Source organism: Diabrotica virgifera, chromosome 8 (assembly GCF_917563875.1).
Source record: "Diabrotica virgifera virgifera chromosome 8, PGI_DIABVI_V3a".
NCBI lineage: Eukaryota > Metazoa > Arthropoda > Insecta > Coleoptera > Chrysomelidae > Diabrotica > Diabrotica virgifera.
The window spans coordinates 198,201,647-198,218,720 of record NC_065450.1 but is presented as its reverse complement, the minus strand read 5'-3'; the positions used below and the strand labels follow the sequence as shown (position 1 = coordinate 198,218,720).

The 17,074-nt window shown below is 32.5% G+C and overlaps 1 protein-coding gene across 2 annotated transcripts in view; it reads left to right on the top strand.

Moving 5' to 3' along the window:
• The window catches only part of LOC126889282 (cytochrome c oxidase assembly factor 6 homolog), a 33,988-nt gene that overhangs the window by 15,763 nt on the left and 1,151 nt on the right, over nt 1–17,074 (top strand). Inside the window, exon 2 of one of the 2 annotated variants that reach the window (XM_050657401.1) lies at nt 536–794. In XM_050657401.1, coding sequence (XP_050513358.1) covers nt 568–794 — 227 coding nt within the window. In that variant the 5' untranslated portion in view covers nt 536–567. Of the gene's footprint in view, nt 1–535; nt 6,593–17,074 lie in introns of those variants that run through there. The other variant, XM_050657403.1, reaches the window with a different exon arrangement.

Here is a 17,074-nt window from a genome sequence, read left to right as displayed (position 1 = left end):
TATGATTTTTTTGTGACGGATATTCTTGAGTTGGGATTGATTTCATGTAATCGAATGAACTATCTTTTAGTAAAGTCGTCCCAGAAACGCAACTCATAAATATTGGCGATATCATTTTAAAGTCTTCTACTTTAAAATGTATAATATACGTCTGAATTGCCAATATAAATGAGTCAGATTAAATAAATTATTAGAAGAATTTTTTTACTTAGCAACAACATTTTTGTTTAATTTAGTAGTATTTTGTATTTTGACAACGACACCCGATTTGGGCGTCGAAACGTTAATAAAATTATTTTTTCAATTTAATTGTGGCTTATTTCCCATCTTAATAGTTAATCATGTACTCCAACATTTGGAGTATAAACTACATGCTCATTTTTATTCATACGAGCCATTACGTTGTGGATTATCAGCTATGTGAATGCGCTCCTGTAGGTATACATATTAAAATCATCCTCTAACTTATTAACCACTCCCCGTACACTCCCAACCCATTCAAAAAAACCTTTTTTTAATCTCCGATTTTTTTCAGCCTGCCAGTCCAAGCTTCGACTCTAGCCAGTTATGTCGTTTCCTACGCGAGAGGAACGCGCCAAGTGTTGGGACGCCCGGGACCAGTATTGGGACTGCCTGGATAAAAATTCGGGAGCAGCAAAAGACCAAAAGGATAAGAACAACGTCTGTGCCGGATTCCGGAAAGTGTACGAAGAGTCGTGTTCCGCGCAGTGGGTGAAACATTTCGATAGGAAGAGGAACTATCTTATTTTTAAGGAAAAGATTGAGAAAGAAGGGTATGAACCGTTAGATTCTGCGAATACTCGAGGGAAATAAGCAAAAAAAAGACCCTGTTCGGGACTTTGGATAATCCAGGTATCTGACAACTTTTTTAGTTATTGTAAACTTATAGGAAGAAAACCTACCTGTTTTCTGCGAAGAGTTCGGGAGACATTTTTTAATTATTAACAATTTAGTGCAAAAAACGAGATATTTTAGATGTTTTGCACCCCAATTAAGAGCTAAATAGTTAATATAAAATTACAAAATTTTGAATTTTTAGTACATTAAGGGCCGGTTGTTCGAACGCTTATCAACAATGATCACTATCAAATATTTAATTACTGTCACAACTGTCAATGTCAACTTTGCTTGGGTTGCTGAAAACATAATTGATTATAATTATGAGATCAGTTAATCAATTAACATAACAATTATTAACATAATTGATTAACTAATTTCATAATTGTAATCAATAATTATGTTTTCAGCAACCCAATCAAAGTTGACATTGACAGTTGTGACAGTAATTAAATATTTGATAATGATCATTTTTGATTAGCGTTCGAACAACCGGCCCTAAAAGAACTTCGAAATGGCGATTGTTGAAAGTTAAAAAGTCAATTTATTGCTACGTAAACTGCAAAATAATTTACAAAATCGTTATTTCTTATTATCTATTATTAAAATTACCTAGACCTTTGGTATTTTACTCAACAAACTCTCAAAATTTCAGAAGAATCCATCAATTAGGTTAAAAATTATATTCTACAGTAAAACCTCCGTTAACCGAAACCTTTTTAACCGAAACATCTTTTAACCGAAATGGCTATATAATAAATATAGCTACAAAACATCGTTGTCAAAGCAAAACACAAAAGAAAATAGAAGATTTTTATTGCTTTGTTCTGTATTTACATATTAGAAAACATTTACTCCAGGAACCGAAGCTTTTCACCTCGCAATTTTTACAGAATGGATCGATTTGCTTGAAAATTTGAGAATACAATACAATACAATACAAAAAGTTTATTTTGCCAAAAAAACAGAATATTACAATATACAACAGAGAATATACAAAACGTTTTTAGACAAAAAAGGATCTTCTCACGATTATAAAACCGATTACAAAAAGTCCACCACAAAGGTAGACCTTTGCGAAAAGACCCCACTGAGAAGTAATATTTACTATAAGACAAAAGAAAAAATTAATAAACTAAACCAAAACTGAACTGTGTTGAAGGAGAAGGGCATTAACAAATCAAATACGATAATATTTATAATATAACTTCTAGACCCAACGAAAAAGTGCCAAGGACGAGAAGCCGGACAGTGTGCAGATTCTCGACAGCTGGATAGATGGTAGAAAAATAGTTGTTAATAATTTAATTTAGTTAAGTTGTTCTTGTAATAACATGTTTCTTATATACTTTCTAAATTTAACCAGAGACAAGTTTTTTGTTCTTTTGACAGCCCGTTCCACATTTTGACAGCTAGATAAGAAAATGATTTTTGGAAAGCCGCAGTTCTGTGACGCGGAAGAAGAAATGTTCCAGTGTTCCGTGTAGTATGTATTCTAGACAAATCTGAAAATTTTTCATTTAAATATGGAGGTTTCCCAGTCTTAACAATTTTGTATATAAAATTATACATATGTTGCCTCCTTCGATAAACCATTTTGAGGATGTTATGTTGATTAAGGTAAGGTGTTACATGGCGATTATACGGAATTCTATATGAAAATCTTACACAACTATTTTGGATTTTTTGGATTGACTTTTTAAGTAACCAAGATATAGAGTCGCCATAAACAACGTCACCATAATCAAACAGGGACAAGACAAGAGTATTGCAAAGATAATATTTTTGTTTAGATGTTAAGTATTTTTTTATTTTATATAAATTTTTTAATCTGAGATATCCTGCAGTTAACTTTTTCTTTACATGTTTTTGGAAAGAAAGTTCATTATCAAAGATAATACCCAAATTTTTTGCATGTTTTACAATGGGGATTGGATTGTTATTAATGTTAATTTGTAATGTATTTTCGATAAGCTCTCTGGCATTTTTATTCTCTGGCAGAATAAGTAGTGGATAGTCCAAGGATCAAAATCTATAAGATGCCGAAAGGCGCTTTTACCATAGGGGTGGTTGCCACCCCATCTCGGGGGTGGAAATTTTTTATTATATTTTCACCGCAAAAGTTGATAAAATCATTCATTCTAAGCAAAAATTGTTCTATACATTTTTTTTGATAAAATTAGTAGTTTTCGATTTATTCGCTATCGAAAGTGTTAGTTGTATACCTGTCTAAAAAATCAATCTTTTTCGATATACTCATTTACGATTCACTCAATTTTTGCCGTAGAAAAAAATTTTTCAACCATGTTCTTGGGAATTAAATAACCTACAATTTCATATTTAAACATTTTTTCGTATCTCTGATGCTAATCTTTCTATTCTGAAGAAAATTGCATTTTTTACCAAACTACAAAAATTCGTTATTCGCTTTTAACTCCAGTTTTTTTTAAAACTAATCATTCTAAGCCAGTCAAACTTCTAGAATCTATTAATAATACATAAATAAAGAAGACTGAATAAAGTCAATGACTAAAAACACCGCCAACTTACATTATTATGCTTCCAATTTAATTTCTCCTTTTTTCTCAAAAAATATTGATTTTTTAACTTGTAACTTTTTTATTTTTATCTTAGAAAGTTTGCTAAAAAATAATTTTGTAGGTTTTTACAAGATCTATAAGGCTATTAATATTAAATCCTTTTAAAATCCTCAGTCGCAAAAAGAGGTGACTTTGAAAGGGTTGGTAAAGGTGGTTTTTGTATGTTATTACAAGTTTTAGTTGTCAATAGCTCACTCAATTTTTGCCGTAGAAAAAATTTTTGCAAACCATGTTCTTGGGAATTAAATAAGCTACAATTTTATATTTAAACATTTTTTCGTATCTCTGATGTTAATCTTTTTATGATTAATTATTTATATGGGAAATAAGCCACAATTAAAATGAAAAAAATAATTTTATTAACGTTTCGACGCCCAAATCGGGTGCCGTTGTCAAAATACAAAATATTACTGTAATATTTTGTATTTTGACAACGGCACCCGATTTGGGCGTCGAAACGTTAATAAAATTATTTTTTTCATTTTAATTGTGGCTTATTTCCCATATAAATAATTAATCATAAAAATGCCACAAGGAAATAGCTTCAGAACAACGTTAATCTTTTTATTCTGAAGAAAAGGGCATTTTTTACTAAACTACAAAAATTCGTTATTCGCTTTTAACTCCATTTTTTTAAAAACTAATCATTCTAAGCCGATCAAACTTCTATAACCTATTAATATAATACATGAATAAAGAAGACCAAATAAAATCAATGACTAATTTTAATTAGGGTGGTGATTAGGGGGTTGCCTCCGATCACTTTTTCGCAGAAAAAAATAGGGACTGACATTCCTTTCATTATAAGTCACTTGATTTTTGAGCTAGGGACTTTTTTTATTTCTGGAGATAGATATTTTTAAATACTTTAAATTAGCTTAAATAAGCTTTCCTCGAAAAATGCATAGTTTTCCCGTCTTTTGACTTTGAAACTACAATACCTAGCATTTGACCAAGAAGAGCTAGCATATAATAAAGTATAGCCCGATTACTATTGATTTTAAAGAATATTAAAAAAACTGTTTTGTTTATTTTTCAAAAGGTACATTGTTGTTAAGTAAAGTTGTTTTGATAAAACGAAAACTTTTTGAGCTATTAGCAGAAAACTGATTAAAAACATTGATTTTTTCGATATAAAAGTGACACTTTCGATAGCGAATAAATTGAAAAATATTAATTTTATCAAAAAAATTTATAGAATGTTTTTTGCTTAGAATGAATGTTTTACGAACTTTTGCTGTCAAAATGTAATAAAAAATTTCCACCCCGAGATGGGGTGGCAACCACCCCCATGGTAAAAGCGCCTTTCGGCATCATATAGATTTTGATCCTTGGACTATCCACTACTTATTCTCAAATTTTCAAGCAAATCGATCCATTCTGTAAAAATTGCGAGGTTTTGTCGTATTTTAAGCTTCATTACGTGGACTAATAATTACGAAATCACCTCATAGAATTTTTTAAAATCAACTTTGACCAAGAATACTATGTACTTAATTTGATACAAGAAGAATACAAAAAACAGTGTTACATACTTTTAACCGAAATTCTTGTTATCCGAAACGGCCTTCCCCCAGTTATTTCGGTTAACGGAGGTTTTACTGTATTTGTTTATCCCAAAGACCTTTTTTGCAAGTCAGAAAATAATAAAGATACGGTAATTATACGCATGTCAAATAAAAGTTTAAGAGTTAAAAAGTCAATATGCATCAAAAAGTGTTAAAAACATCGTTTTTATAACAAAAAATCGCTTTGCAAAATTATTGTTATTTTTAACGTATAAACAATTATTAGAATAACCCATGAGCTATTATTTGTAGACGAAATATTTTACCATATCTATTTAAAAAGTTGACAATTTTTCACGCATTTAAACACAATACAAACTCACCCTAGAACGATTAGGGAAAAAGTAGGGATGAGATAATATTCAGTATTGTCTGTGACTGCTAAAAATGAGGCTGAAATTAAAATTAGTTGAACCATGTTAGAGGGAACTAAAAATGCAAGAGTCCAAAAATAGTAATGATCTTCAAAATACTGAAGTTTCTTTTTATTGGGTTCTAGTCGATAGATTTTGATCTTTTTTAATTCGTATGTACTTTTTGCGTACATTACAAATATGCAATGTTTTAATAATATTATTAATGAACAAAAAAAAATAATTTGTTTAAACAGGTAAAAAATCATATTTTCTCAAAAACTTCTATTTTTTTATTCAATTCTAATTAATCGTCTACTCCTATAAGGATAAAACATGTCTGTATCTTTAAAATTAAAGTAACTTTTTTTAATTGTTGTAAACAAATTAATGGAAATTAAAAAACTATTCCTACTTTTTGTCTAATCGTCCCAGAATAACTATCCATTTCTTTCATGTCATTAAATAATTTTAAAACAAAATTTTTGCATTAGAATTTTTAAATAAAATAGTTAATTTTTTTTAATATAAGTATGTTGAAGTATAAATCTTCTACTTTCATTTGGCTTCCGTAGAATTGTATTATTATTATGTTATTGCAAAAAAGATATCTGGGATAAACAAATGGAATAATTTTGAAACCAATTGATGGATCTCAAAGGTTTGAGATCCAATTTGCGGGGTCTCAAATTTTGAAGGTTTGTTAAGTACTCCAATACTCAGCTTTGGGTGAAATACCAAAATTATCAGTTAATTTTAATAATAGTTATTAACACATAACGTTTTTGTCTTATTATTTGAGAAGCAACAAATTGACTTTTTAACTTTTTTAAGTTTTTAAAAAATCAAATTTTGTAATTTTATGTCAACTATTTAGCTTTATAATGAGGCGCAAAATATTATTATTGTGTATTATTGTGTATTGTATAATTATGTATTATTATGTATTAGCAACGCTATTAGTAATTAAAAAACGGCTCCGAACTATTGGCAGGAAACAGGTAGGTTTTTTTTCTATAGGTCTACAATAACTAAAAAAGGTGTCAGATAACTGGATTGTTCAAAATCCTAAAAAAATCTGTTTTCCCTGGACTAGAAGTAGTTTGACCGGAGGTTGTTTGTTGTAGAGGTTAAAGAGTGAATGTTGTATTATTTGAAAAATGTGTTTATGTAGTTGTTGCTGTACCTATCGCTAATATATTCATAATTTATTTTTGTTGTTTTTACTTTAAACCGCCTTATATGGTTCGAAAGCTATTTTCTTGCGCCATTTCTATGTTGTCTATTATATTTCATGTGAATTGACCACAAGTTTAATTGATCCTACATTTATTCGATTTCCACGTCGGAAATCGTTCTCAAAATACTTTTGATTTTCGAAGTGGAAATCAAAACTCACATGAAATACATATAGGGTGTCAATTTAAAAAGTTGCCACCCCTATAATTTGGTCCCTATAGAAAATCTAAAAATACACAAAAACACGTCAAATTTATTTGTGAGGGGGACATTTTATAGACCAGTTTTCAACTAAATTACACTAACCCTCTAGCGGGGGCGGACACTACCCCCAAAATCTTTAATGGAAAGGGGGGTTGAGTGATACCTCATTTTAAAGGTCGTTCGATTACCTTTTCAAAAATACCACATACATTATATTTCTTTTCAGTAATTTTAATTTTTTTATAATTAATTTTAATAATTAAATATCGAGTTCAGAACTCCAAAAATTGTTTTGGAGTATTGAACTCCAAATTGAATTTTTTTTGGGGTGTTGAAGTATTTAGAGTATTTTTTTGAAGTATTTTTTGGAAAAATCAAGTAAAACCGTAAAGATATTAAGTATAGAGTTGAGAACTCCAAAATTTTTTAGAGTATTGAGTCCAAGATTTTTTCAAAAGTACTGAAAATAATATAAGGCATGTGGTATTTTTGAAAAGGTAATTTAATGACCTTCAAAATGAGGTATCACTCAACCCCCCTTTCCACTAAAGATTTTGGAGGTTGTGTCCACCCCCGCTATAGAGTTGATGTAATTTAGTTGAAAACTGGTCTACAAAATGTCCCCCTCACAAATAAACTTTACGTGTTTTTGCATATTTTTAGATTTTCTATAGGGACCAAATTATAGGGGGTGGCAACTTTTTAAATTGACACACTGTATGTGTATAGTAGACAAAGCGGTTTTAGAGAAATACTAGTCCATAGAGTCGCCGATGTGTTGTTCCAAATAGTTTTTTTGGGTACCGTATCTTTTTTCTTAGGGCTTCTGTATACAGGGTGAGTCACGAGGAACTGAGGAACTGTTGGTACATACTCCTACCTTGTATGGAGGACTAACAAAAGACCTTTAAAAAGTGTCTGCTCCCATTGTTTAATAATTAGAGAGATTTTGCACCTCCTATTTTGCAATTCCGTTATGTTTATCGTTATACTACGTCTGCGCAGTAGCGAATATATTATGATCCGTTATCGTTATTAAACATAAGGGATTCTGTAATTTACGGAGGTTTAAAGTAGTGCTTATCGTTATCGTTATAGTAATGGTTAAATTGCTTTGTTGCCAGAATGTAAAAAAATCAGTAAAATTACATTTACATAGATTCTAATTTTGATGACCTATAAATTAAAATATCAAAAACTGTTCAAATATATGCTTAAAATTACAATAACGTTGTGAAGTGAGGTTATGTTTAAATAACGATAACGATGACACGAAAAACCTACTTGACAGGCTGCAAAAACTTTGCTTTTTAACGTTGCCGTAATCGTTATGCTTAATAAAGTTAACCATAGCGGAACCAAAATCAGCGGTTAAGAGGTGCAAAATCTCTCTAATATGCAGGCGAGTTCTGAATTTTGACGGAAATTTTTATTAGTCGTAACATTTGAACGGTAAGTTCGATGTGTCTCATATTTTGGTCAAACGTTATAATATAGTCCATTCACTAACGGTAAAATATTGCAAAACCTCTAAAATTTAAAGAACCGCTTGGATTGATATGAAATTTGGCGAACTTACACATAGCTAACATGTCAACAAAAATTATATTGTGCCGATGTGTGCTTTTGCACTGTGGGTGCGTTTCACCCCTTCTCGGGGGTGAAAAAATATAGGTCCTACGTTCAAAATAGGTCCGGAAATGGATAAACTGACTAATTCTAACCAATTTTTGTTCTATAGCGATTTTTCAATAAGTTAGTACTTTTCGAGCTATTTGCGAGTGAATATGTTCATTGTTCAACAAAATAAAAACACATTTTTTGACTCTCTTTCGCAAATAACTCAAAAAGTAAGTATTTTATCGAAAAAAAAATAAATTTGGTAAAAATAAAGATTATAAAAAAATTAAAAAATCTTCTATGTATGAAGTCTCTAGACCTAGCAGAAGCAGAGTTGTAGCTAATGAAAAATAAGTTCATATTAATTTGTCAAATTCCAAATAAGAAAAAGTAGATACTCAACCTTTTTAAAGTGTTTAAAAAAAGCTTTATTTCTGTTTTTAAAAAGGTTTCTAGCGTCAAAAGTAAGCAAGTTACTCTCATAATAAAGCTGGTCCCTTTTTTTTTGGTAAAAAAATCGTGAAAATCACCCCCAAATTAGCATCATAAATGACGTTGTTCGTTACCGCTCCACAAGTTGCTTTACTCCTTTATGTATTGTTCATCTAATCTTTAAGTTTCATCGGTTCAAAGTGCTTATTTTTGAAAGGGCTGTAGTTGAAAGGGCTTTAAACGAGTCTCTAATCACGAGTGTATGCAAATTTTGAACAGCCATATCTTAACCAATTTTGGTCTTAGAAAAACAAAAAATCCCAAATATTCAGAAAAAGGAAAACTTCATTTTTTTACTGTTTGTGATTTTTGATAGCACTAATAATTTTTAAGTTATTTTGAAAAAAAATATTTTTTTCAAAATTAAAAATTAAAAAAAAATTACTTATAAAATAAGCACTTTGAACCGATAAAATCAGATCATATAAATAAAACATAAGTAACGTGTGAAGCTTTAACTATTAATTTAATTTGAGATGCTAATTACGGGGTGATTTCCCCATTTTTTTTTACCAAAAACAGGATCAACTTTATTTTGAACGTAACTTGTTAACATTTGATGCTAGAAACTTTTTTAAAAAACAAAAATAAAACTTCTTTTAAACATAAAAACAAAACTTCCAATGAGTTTTTCCCAAAAAGTGCTTCGTTTTTTGGTTATTTCACGTTGAAATATTCGATTTGGAATTTTACGAATATAAACCTATATCTTATTAGCTATAACTCTGCTTCTGCTGCGTCTAGAGACCTCATGCATACACCATTTTTTTTTTTCACTTTTTTTATGCTATATTTCTGCTAAGAATTTTTTTTCGATAAAATACTTACTTTTTGAGTTATTTGCAAAAAACCGTTTAAAAACGTGTTTTTTTTGTTGAATAATGAACACATTCACTCGCAAATAACTCGAAATGTATTGACTTAGTGAAAAACCTTAACAGAAAAAAAGTTGATTAGAATTAGTCAGCTTATCCATTTCCAGACTGACTTTGAACGTAATTTTTTTCACCCCCGAGAAGGGGTGACATTCACCCCCAGGGCAAAAGCACACATCGGCAAAATATAAATTTTTTTCTTTGACATGTTAGCTATGTGTATATACCCTATTCCACGAACATACGCCTGTTTTGGATTACTTCGACAACGAATATTTTACTGTGCAAAATAAGAAGAACGAAAGTAAATTGCAAATTACAAATTATAGGGAATGGCCCATACCATATTATTTCATGTCAATCCAAGCGGTTCTTCAAAATTTGGCGTATTTTAGGTAGACAATTTAATTGGCGTATTTATTTTTCCCCACACGATGACGTAATTTTTAATTAAAAAAAAAAAGAATGTGTGTGTACTTTGTACGCACGTAAGAAGTTATACTTCTCTTATAATATAATCTAACTTCATATTACGATTTCAACGAAATCAATATACCTATCTACTTTAAACAGTTTTTTTGTATTGTATTTAAATATTAAACTAATTTTAGAAAGAACAAAAAGAATACCAAAAATAAAAAAAAATTAAAAAAAAGGATATGACTTTGTCCGGATTTGAACAGGGGAATCTAGTTTTTGAAACCTCTCAATCTCTAGGCGAATGCTCTACCGATCAGCTACCACCGTTTTTGTATTCAGTCGATCATTTCTCGGACATAATTACAATCACGGTGACAGATACATTAATTGAAAATAAACATTTTCAATAATACTTATTAGGAGGAAGACAAATCCACAGACATAAAAATTATAATAAATATATTTACTAAAAACACTAATATTATATTCTTTTCACCCACACCTTATTTGCGCTACATAACTTAAAAGACGTAGCGACTAATACCATACTGTCGGTGTTCGCATGCGCCAGGGAATGTAAAAATTTACCCTCGTGTCTAAAGATATAACTTCAAAAACTAAGCGTGTGGGAAAAAAATTAATATACCATTTTATTTGCCTTTTTGTCTAATTTATATAATCTTTGCTACAGTTTTTAAAAACCGTATAAAGGGTGAAATTTTTTTTATTAACAAATTTTTTAGACCTGTTTTTTTTCTAGTTTGAGTAAATCAGCTTATTAGGTGGTAATAGATAGGAGTATGTATAGTTTCTCATGACTCACCATGCAAAAGACTATCGAAATCAAATTCTAACAACTCTTGAACAAATTTTAATTTATATGAGTAAAAAATTCGTAGAACATATAGAATACCTATGAAAAAATAAAAATCCGTACACCATGTTAAAAACGGATGATCTGACAACAACCAAAATAATATGTAAAAAACAACTTTTTTAAATAATAATTAATGATCCTATTAGCCTTTCCTGAAATGATTTAAGCATTCTAGATTGTCCATTACATTGAATGTTTAGTAACATAATATGTTAATATATTATATTTATTTCACAATGTAACTGATTTTTTTTGGATAACGCACTCAGTAGAAGACGTTTTGCATATCTATAAACGCAGTCTGCAGTCTTTATGATGGTCTTTATTCACAATATATATAGGTATATTACTTTTGGACTGATATTTCTCCGAATATTCTTTAAGCAGTGACGTCATCTCTTATTTTGCAATAAAATACCAAGTTAGTATTTGTAAGTACATATATATACAATGATTTCTCTTCTCAATTTGTTACATATAAAGAAGAAATTAGTTTTATGTATATACTGTAGGTATATACATATATAAAGAAATAGTCTCATATGTGAAATATACTTTTTTGCAACAGTTAAATTATTTTTTACAAAAAATATCGAGACCTCAAAAATAGTACCTAATGGATGTACTGTAAAGACAGTTAATTTATGAATGTACATATTCTGTGACGACTACAAAAATGTATTTTTAGTATTACGGAAGACCAAATTTTAATAAACTGTTAAACAAATTTTTGATTTTTTTAATGTTCATAAGTCCTTTCTATCCTACCACTATCGTCTTTCCATGGCATCATCCATCCATGATCTTTGGGTTCTGCCTCTTTTTCTCTTTCCTATTGGGCTCTAATCCGAAATCTTTTATACTCATCTTTTATGATCTGCCCTTCTCATGTGTCCATACCAAATTAAACTTTTTTCGTCAATGTAGCTTAGTGGTGTGTCTTGGTCTACTGCCATTCTTCACTTTATATCCTAATTTCTAATACGATCCAGTCTTGTTACTATACAGCTTCTTCTCATGAATTCTGTGGGCTGTAAGGCATTGTATTACGCACCAAGGTGTCTTCAATGTAGCTTAGTATTAGTATGTCTTCTTCTACTGCCTTTTTCACTTTATCTCCTAATTTCTAATACGACCCAGTCTTGTTACTCTACAGCTCTGCTTCTCATGAATTCTCTGCTCTGTAAGTCATTACACTACGTACAGTTGAGTCCAGGAATCTTTACCCGTACGTCATCATTTAAAGCATACGAAATAAGTCGATGATAAGTCGGAAATTGAAATTTACTAAACGTGATAGTAAGTAGCTACTGCTCCTATCATGGGTTAAAATTTGAGTTCTCAAATATGTGTTTTATCTCGCCAGGTATTAATTTACCCGACGCACGGGTAAAGATTCCTGGACTCAACTGTATCAAGGTACACATTCACGTATTACCTTCTTTGTATTTCTGATAATCTGTCTTATCTCATAGTATGAACATTCTCCGCTCTTGCTCAGTAGTTCCATTCTTTGAGATTATGGATCCTAAGTATTTAAAATTTTCAGTACCGTTAATGCCTTCGGTGACTTTCAAGTATTCGGACTTTTGTAGGTTTTTTCCAGTCCATTTTTTGTGTATTCCTCTTCTAGTTTTCGGAGCATATAGGATAAATATGTTCTTCGTCTTGAGCCGTTACCACTTAGTCATCTAGTGTATACAAGAAGTCGTCCCGGATTGGTATTCTCATACCTTTATATTTTCTTTTCTATAGCTTTAATATGTGTTCTAGGTTTATCTTGAACAGCGTCGGAGATGTAGAGCATCCATGCTGTAAGCCCTTTGTGATGTTAAATTCGTTTGAGTATTTTTTTGTCGATTTTAACTCCTGCATGCGTTTTTTAAGCATTCAATTAAACTCTTAGTTATCCCGATTTCCTTCATGGTTTTCCTTAGTTGTTTTCTGGGAATCGTGTGATACACCTTTTTAAATCGCGGAATGTCATGTGTAACCGGTCTATTTTTTGCCATTCTTTTCTCAATTAATGATTTCAGTGTATATGTATAATATGTGGTCTATGTAGAACCTTCCTGCCGTTAATTATGTCTGTCAAAGGAACAAACTATACTATATATTGGCTGAATTGGCAATACCACACAAGCTAATAAGACTCATTAAAGCCACAATGGATGAAACTCAGGCATGTGTACGAATACAAAACCACCGGACAGACTTTTTAAACATTTCGCAGGGACTAAAGCAGGGAGATGGGCTGGCCCCAACATTGTTTAACCTGGCACTGGAGTATGCGGTTAGGCAAATGCAAACTGGACGAGGAAACCTACTGACCAACCGAACGGCTCAACTGGCCGCTTATGCCGATGATATTAATATTATGAGTAGAACATCAACAGGAACACAGGAAACATACGCAGAGTTAAAAAGACAAACAAAAATGCTAGTTCTGGAAATTAACACAGAAAAAAACAAAAATAATGACTCAGGCGAGAAGAAATATAGTCCCACAAAACATTATACATGAAGATGGCATTGAAACGATTGGAAAGTTTACATACCTGGGAGTAGAAATATATGCCGACGGATCAGAAGACGGAGAAATACGGAAGAGAAAAACGCAGACAAACAGAGCTTATTTTGCCCTCTCCCATATATTTCGGTCTAAAAGTGTCCACCGAAATATAAAGATGAGAATCTATAAAACCTTAATTCGACCAATAACATGCTATGGCAGTGAAACCTGGGTCCTGAAAAAAACATCCAAAAACAAACTCGACACATTCGAAAGGAAAGTACTGAGGAGAATACTAGGACCTGTGAGGGAAAACGGAATCTTCAGAAGTCGATATAACAACGAACTTAATCAACTTTATAAGGAAGCACCCCTGTCAGACTTCGTTAGAATACAAAGATTGCAATGAGTCGGACATGTGATAAGAATGTGAGAGGATAGGCTACCAAAAAAGATCACTGAATGCTAGAATGCAGGGAAAGAGACCGGTTGGAAAGCCAAGAAAACGCCGGGAAGACACAGTAAACAGCGACGCACAAGCCCTTTTAGGAGTCCGTGTATGGAGAAGAGCAGCCACAGACAAGCAAGGGTGGAGGCAAAAAATAAAGGAGGCGGAGGCCAAGGCTCAATTTGGGCTGTAGTGCCGTAGAAGAAGAAGAAGTTTACCATAGTTGTTCACATGTTCCCTCCCATTCTTCATTCTTTTCTTTTACTCTTCTGGCCTGCTTCTTCTGTCTTTTTCAACATCCTCCCTCCACCTGGTTTTCTTCCTACCTTTCTTATTCTGTCTTTTTCAACATTCTTCTTCCACCTGGTTTTCTTCCTACCTTTCTTCTTATTTGCTCCTATTCCTCACGTTAATATCCTTTTGGGTAGTCTCGTGGTTGGCATCCTTTGGATATGTGGTATGTATCGCATCCATCTAGTCTTTGTGGTTTTATGATCCATACGATATTCGGTTCTTCATACATCTCTAGTTTTATATTTGGTCTTTTACCCATATTCCGTTCCGTAGCTATCCTCCAAATATTTTCCCGAGGACGTTTCTTCGCCACACTTGAAGCATGACTTGGTCTGATTTGTTTATCGTCCATAATAACTGACATAATAATAAAACACTGCCCTATACCTACATATATTCCTATTTTAGCCCTTCTAGAGATGTTTTTACTTCTGAATGTCTTGTTTAGAACAAAGATCCACCAGCAAAGAAAAACGATTACGAGCCATAATTTTCGCTTGGATTTTTTTCTTCATATTTAGTGGGGTTCTTTCTTCATATTTGGTCTCCTGGTGAATGTTGCTCTTAGGTACTGGAATCTTTCTATTTCTTCGAATTTATATTTCTTTTGTGATTGTTGTTAGGTATTGTCCTTGTATGTATACCTACTCGTTCTGTCCATTCAATATATTTGATCTTTTCTTCGTTTATGTATATCCCGTTCTTTCTCGCTTCGCTTCGTCTTTTTATATAATATTTATTTTAATTCTTATTTACTTCTGGCTATTAGTACCTACTATGTTATAGTCGGTTCGCTAAACTCAGACACAACTGGCTAGTGATTTTAGTAGCCAATTTTTTTTGTTTTTGGCCAATTTTGCCAAAATTGGCAAAATTATTAACTATTTAATAATTATTTTTTGCCAATTTTACCAAATTGGCAAAACTACTTACTAAAATCACTAGCCAGTTGTGTCTGGGTTTAGCGAACCGACTATGTCAGCGAATACTTAGGCATTTGTATTTTCGTTAATAAACAAATTCTGTGATGTTGATTCCGATTTTTTGACGACCATTTCAAGAAGGATACTGAACAACAGTGATGACAGTGTGGGTTTCCTTTCGCACCCCCTCATTGACTTCAAACATATCTGTTTATTTTCTATTTATTTTAACCCTATTCTTTGTCTTTCTGAGTGTGACTTTTATTACTCTTACTAAATTTTCACTAATTCCCATTTCACGCAGTGTCTTTTATATTTTTGCCAGCTTCACTCTGCCAAAAGCTTGTTTAAAGTCGATGAATAGGTCCACTCTAGATTTCTCATAGTCGTAGATTTTTATTGCTTGTATTTCGCGAAGCAGGAAATTTTATCTGCTGTTCCTCTTTTGAATCCACATTGATATTCTTCTATGTCATTATCTATTCTTTGTGATATTTTATCTTACTACAAGTATTTTATATACAACATTTAGTAACGCTATTCCCCTGTAATTATGGCATAAACTTCTGTTGCCTTTTTTGTTATTTGGTCACAATGTAGCTTCTGTCCATTCTTTCGGTATGTGTTCTTGTCGTAGATATATGGACATAAATATTAAGGATAGACAAGGCCTCGCGAGCAAAATAGTGAAACGCGGAGTACTCGATTGGTCGCCATCTGTTTCACCTCTTTTCTCAGAGCGGCCCATACTTTACCTAGTCTATTCTTATTATGTCTATGGTTCTTGTTCCCTTATTTCTTTCAGCAACTTTTCAAAATGCTTAATTACTACTGGTCCTCCATATTTGAACATTTCAGCTGTTACTTCATCCTTTCCTGGGCTCTTATTTTTCATTTTTTTTCCTGGAAGCCGTCTGTTGTGAACCGGTTGTACTGCAGCCACTTGGCTTATTGTACATCTTCCATTCGTTTATGAAACCCATTCCAGAATTCTGGAACCATGTACCAGCTTGTACAGGTCTAGTGGGTGGGTGCCATATAAATTTGGAGTCACTTCGATGTCTCCGAAAAGTGTTTGCCGCCTCCGATCCAATGCCTCACAGTCATGCAAAATATGGTTGACTGTTTCAGGTTCTCTGTTAAAGAGTCTGCAGCTCAAGTCTCCATGAAACAGCTCCATTGTATGCAGGTGACCCTTAACTGGCGCATGTCCAGTGAGGAAACCTGTTATGACTATGAGCTGATTCCTGCTTGTTTTGAGCAGTAACTCAGCCCTACTAGCACATGTCCGTCCGATATACATCTTGCCATGCGTTTGACCGGGTACACTCTCCCAGTGTGAGTTGTGTTGGCTTCGGATCCAGGCTTTTTTTCGTTCACGGGCGGTGCTTTTTGGCACTCCCACGGCCGGCTCTGGACCCATGTATTTTGTAGCTGATGCTCTCTTGGCAAGTGCATCAGCTCTTTTATTGCCGTATATGCCCCGATGACCTGGAACCCATACCAGTATAACACTGTTATGTTGTGCCAGTCTATCAAGTTCTTGTCGACATTCCCACACCAGCCTAGAGTTCACCTTAGGGCTTATAAGAGCCCCAATGGCTGCTTGGCTATCTGTGCATATGTTAACCCGCTGCAGTTCGAATGCCCTCAGGTTGTTTTCTCTTGAACACTGCAAGATTGCAAAAATCTCTGACTAAAATACGGAGATATATTCTCCCAGTGGAATAGAAATGTTGAAATTTCCACCACTACAGAATATTCCTGCGCCCGAACCGTCTGCAGTTTTAG